Source organism: Arachis hypogaea, chromosome 14 (assembly GCF_003086295.3).
Source record: "Arachis hypogaea cultivar Tifrunner chromosome 14, arahy.Tifrunner.gnm2.J5K5, whole genome shotgun sequence".
NCBI classification, from domain to species: domain Eukaryota; kingdom Viridiplantae; phylum Streptophyta; class Magnoliopsida; order Fabales; family Fabaceae; genus Arachis; species Arachis hypogaea.
Genome location: NC_092049.1, coordinates 133,039,284 through 133,043,921, shown reverse-complemented (window position 1 = coordinate 133,043,921; position 4,638 = coordinate 133,039,284). Strand labels below are relative to the sequence as shown.

General features: G+C 37.0%; 1 protein-coding gene across 2 annotated transcripts; it reads right to left on the bottom strand.

The window, feature by feature from the left end:
- Positions 1-334: 334 nt before the first annotated feature.
- Positions 335-3,998, bottom strand: LOC112744255 (monodehydroascorbate reductase). Of its 2 annotated transcripts, XM_025793821.3 has the most exons (11): positions 3,777-3,998; positions 3,264-3,387; positions 2,933-3,004; positions 2,425-2,476; positions 2,254-2,328; positions 1,991-2,109; positions 1,686-1,905; positions 1,472-1,590; positions 1,265-1,390; positions 992-1,132; positions 335-824 (listed from the first exon to the last, which is right to left on the bottom strand). In XM_025793821.3, the coding sequence occupies exons 2-11, from the start codon at positions 3,309-3,311 to the stop codon at positions 483-485; spliced, it is 1,314 nt and encodes a 437-aa protein (XP_025649606.1). In that variant the 5' UTR covers positions 3,312-3,387; positions 3,777-3,998; the 3' UTR covers positions 335-482. The 2 variants fall into 2 exon arrangements, with proteins under 2 accessions (XP_025649606.1, XP_025649605.1); XM_025793820.3 differs by having other exon boundaries at positions 3,264-3,998.
- Positions 3,999-4,638: the final 640 nt, after the last annotated feature.

The window sequence follows — 4,638 nt, the reverse complement described above, 5'->3', positions numbered from 1 at the left end:
ATCCGATCATATATTCTCATGTCATCAAAATTCAGCTTTTGTGTTTTTGGGTACAAGAGACAAAAAAAAAGTAAAAAGAAAACGTGCTCCATGACAATCTTAAAAAGCAATGAGAACTTAAGTAATAATTCAGGGGAATATTTCACATGCAGATGCTCTTTGATACCTAGTTTCAAACATAGGAACCAAAATTCCCATGCAAACATTCTCACGAATGGCCCCACAATCCGCTAACAGAACGTTCTTTTTTCCAAACTCAATTCGTTTTCAGTTTTGTTTCGGAGGGGATTATTCTAACATAGATGTACATATCAAGTACTGTAAACATAAATAGTAACACAGAAATAAGGGATATCCATTGCAATCTCATAAGAAATCAAATAAAACATACAAAAAAGTTCCTCTATGACACAACCGCATAAACCCAAAGTATAATGAAGTCAGTACAGAAATTTATTCTATGCAATCACCCTTGAGTTGTATCATTCTAAACCAAAGTTCTCTATTTTTCTAGCAAATGAAAAACCTTCCCTTGCAAGTTCATCCACATTCTGGACTGAAGGTCGGACCCTTGCTACATATTCCATAGCATCGCGCTCCTCATCGATTCTTCCCTGCAAAAAGGCGCCAACAACTTTCCCATCTTTAATCCAGTATGACCCAAACTTAGGAAAAGATGACTCGGGGCTGCTGTCTCCAAATAGCACGGTGTCACCTACGTTGTCACCGATGAAACACCAAGGCTGTTCAAACGCGTGGGAATAGAATAATGGAAGGTAATCATACTCCTCAACTGTTTTTCCTTCCTCAGCAGCTATGATGGCCTACATAAAACATGTTACTCAAGATGAGACAGTATAGACAAGAATAGTTCATGAAAAAAAAAAAATTCCATTTGGGTACTGATCTACTGAGTAGCTTTGGAAACCAACTCATGTTCTCAAAATTGGATGCCATAGTGATTAAACATTTTTGAGAAGAAGTTTTTCACCTCCACAGCTTTTCTAGCTGATAGGCAAGCATGCTCATAATATTCAACTCTTCTCAACTCATTGTATAATTTCACGGGGAAAGTAGCAACATCACCAACAGCGTATACATTAGGAACACTGGTCTTGAAGAAGCCATCTGTCTGCAGCAACAATAAAAAGACATTATTATCAACAATGAAAGATTCATCTGTCACTTCCTTTTTGTACTACAATCATTTCTTAGATGATATCTTATTCAATATCAATTAAGAAATGGATATAGTATGACTAACCTTGATTCCACCCTTCTCTTCTTCAACCTGTCCCTTGAATAAGGCTGTTTGTGGCCTTAATCCATCACCAACAACAACGATATCAGCTTCTAGGACCCTGCCATCCTTTAGTTTGACTTCTTTCACCTGAATGGTGGTTTGAAATCATGTCAAGCTTGATTTGAAATTTAAAAGGAAATCATACTGAGATTAAGAGTTCAATCATACCTCTCCATCAGAATTGGCAGTGAATCCAACAACAACTGTTCTTTTCATAATATTGACCCCCTTCTTCGCATAGTACCCCTCGTTGAAAGCAGCTATGTCAGATGTAAAAAGTCTTGACACTGCAACATCAGATTATAATGCCCTTCTTTAGAAACATATAAAGAAAGATAAAATGGGATGGTGTGAAAAGAAAATGTTATAATTATCTACTTACTACACCAAGGCTCTGGGTAGACCATGGTAACATCAAGATTGTTGCATCTCAACCTTGCACTAAGCTCCATACTAATGTATCCACCTCCAACAACAACAGCTTTTCCGTTCTTCTTTGCTTTAATTGCTTCATATAGTTTATCAGCATCATCAATTTCCCTAAAATAAAATATGTTTTTGGCATCAGCTCCTTGAACACCCAAATCACTCAACCTTATAACCTGCAAACAAATCTTCAGTATTAGCAAGACGAAAAAAAAGTGAAGAAATGATTAAAATGCATGACATATCCTCAAGGATCCTTACCGTTAAGCCGGTCGCAATCAACAAAATCTGATAACTGAATGTTTCTCCTCCCGCACTTGTCAGAGATTTTGCAGCAAGGTCTGCTTTCACTATTTCTGTGCTGAGAATCAACTCTATACCTGCAATCAAGCATTTAAATTTGCATTGGAAAATCATTGTTAAAGACTTTTTTTTACGAGTTAACTCTTCTTTTCACTTGGCATGAAAGGCTCGCTATCCTTACAACTATCCAATAATTGTGTTGAACCAAACGTAGTAATCACCTTTCTCACTGTACCACTCAGGAAGCAATATTTCTCTTCTAGGGAAAACATAGAGAGTAGGGAGTCTATTAGGCACTGCAAAATCCAATTGTCACATTAAGATAATTATAGCATATCAAATAAGGAGGGACGGAGGGAGAATATGCACATATAAAATGCATCACAACTTACACTCAGGATCAAGGTAAAACTTGCTTAGTGCAGTACGTTCATAAGGTGCTACCTACAAAAAAAAATACAAAAAGAAAAATAAGGAAACATGTATTAGAAATAACTGCATTCGGTTCAAGTGACAAACTCAATACAAAATTTGAAGACAAAATGTATAGAAAGCACTTAAGGAAGGATATACTAGAAAATAATATGTATATTGCTTCCTTCACCAATTGTCATAGTTCAAAAGAAAAATTGCAACTTCTAGTAAATTCGGTTTGTAAGTTAAAAGGAAAATCATTTCTATTGGAACATATAAAACCACAGGGAATAAGTAATATTTAATTCCTGGCATAGAGGTCCATGATGTATCAATTTACAAAATGTAAACTATAAGAGAAATATATGTGTATATATTCGACAAACATTTCATACATCTAAAAAAGAGAAGGAATCATAAATGAGAAAATCACACATTTCTAAACATCGATATGAGATGCAATGTGCAGTTGAAAACAAAAGATACCGCTTCTTTGGATATGATTGCCAGCTCCCCAGGCTCAAGTCCCTGTCTGGCAAATTCCCATGCAGCATAACCCTGCAATTACGAAAATATATCAACTACACAATCCGAAAACTGAAAATAAGACAGAATGCAAGTGAAATAAATGATCTAGCGCTTTTTTTTTTTTTTTTTTGCGTTTTACCAAATTTCTTAGGGGAAAGTAGTGAAATAATAGTGCTGATCTACTCACACTAGGTTTCGATAGCCATGGCTTAATTTCAAGCTGATGCAGCTAACAATTCCATAACAAAATTCTATCACTTAAAACTGATATTGAAGAAATGGAGCTTACAGCAGCAACCCCTCCACCGAGGATAAGGTACTTGAAGGTCTTCGCCATTGTGGATCGCTACAGTTTCAGAGGTTCAGTTCGTTCTTTCTTTCTTTCTTCTTCGCCTTTTCAGTTTCTTTTCGAGCTGACTTGGTCACCGTGGAAATGAAAATCGGTTAGGTCAAGGGAATATATATCGGCTGAAACTTCTAAGTTCTATCAACAAATCAAATGTAATTATAATAAAATAAATTTGAATTTTTGTCCCCCTAATGAACTTGAAGCGAATTCTTGGGCTTCTTGTTGTTCTCGCTTAGCCCAATGGCCTCTCATCCACCCAAAACCATTCAATAGAATTAACATTAACACATGGTGGTTCCAGCAATTTCCTAAAACCCCAGACATAAACCTCCAAAGTTACCGAATTTTTAATCTCAAAAATTTACAACAGAATCGTCAAATTAAATGAAATTGCTTCCATTTTGTATGGTGGGTATGCATCAAAATGGGAACTTGATGAGAGAGCCACCGCACAAGCAAACGGTGACAGCGCCTCTTTCAGAGGCGAACTTGTTGGCCAGAGACACCGCAAGCTCCTATTCTTCGAAGACCTCCACAACCACATTGCTCTTCTGGGTCTCCGCCATCGACGATTTCAGAGCTAAAAAGAGCGAACTTTTGTATTTTGGAGTAACCCAAGAGAGAGAAAGCTCGGTGAAGGAGAATGGAGTCGAAGAGCAATGAGAGAGGAGCAAGGGATTTGAATATTTTGGCGGGAAAAAAAGTAATTTAATATAAATGGTAGGAGTTTTTTATTAAAATGAATTAAATATATTATTTATCAAAATTTGTAATATGCATAATATTTATTTATTGATATACACAATTCTACCATAAATTAATTAAAGAATGGAAGTAAAAATGGTGTTGTTCTCATATATTGTTGCATGGAATGTAATCTAAAAATGTGAATCTGCAAAATTTAGTAACATGTAAAACACAGGTAACATTTTGAGTGCATCTGAAAATGGCAGAGGTGCGTACATCAATCACCTGCTGCAAAACGCAGGATGCGTTTAGCAGGGAGGAGAGTCCAAAAAACGAAACGTGTCCTGTGACTCCCTGCATGCAGACAGGAGCAAGCCTTTGACCAATTTGGGGTATCACAAAACGCAGGTTGCGTTTGGCCAGCGTGAAAGCAAGTCGCAGGTTGCGTTTGGTAGCTACAGCCTTGCATGCATGACACGTGGATACAATGGGAAGTGAAACCGATGTTTTTAAAAGCCAAAACGCAAGCAAGGAAAACAATGTGTTTGACCAATTTGGGGTATCACAAAACGCAGGTTGCGTTTGGCCAGCGTGAAAGCAAGTCGCAGGTTGCGTTTGGTAGCTACAG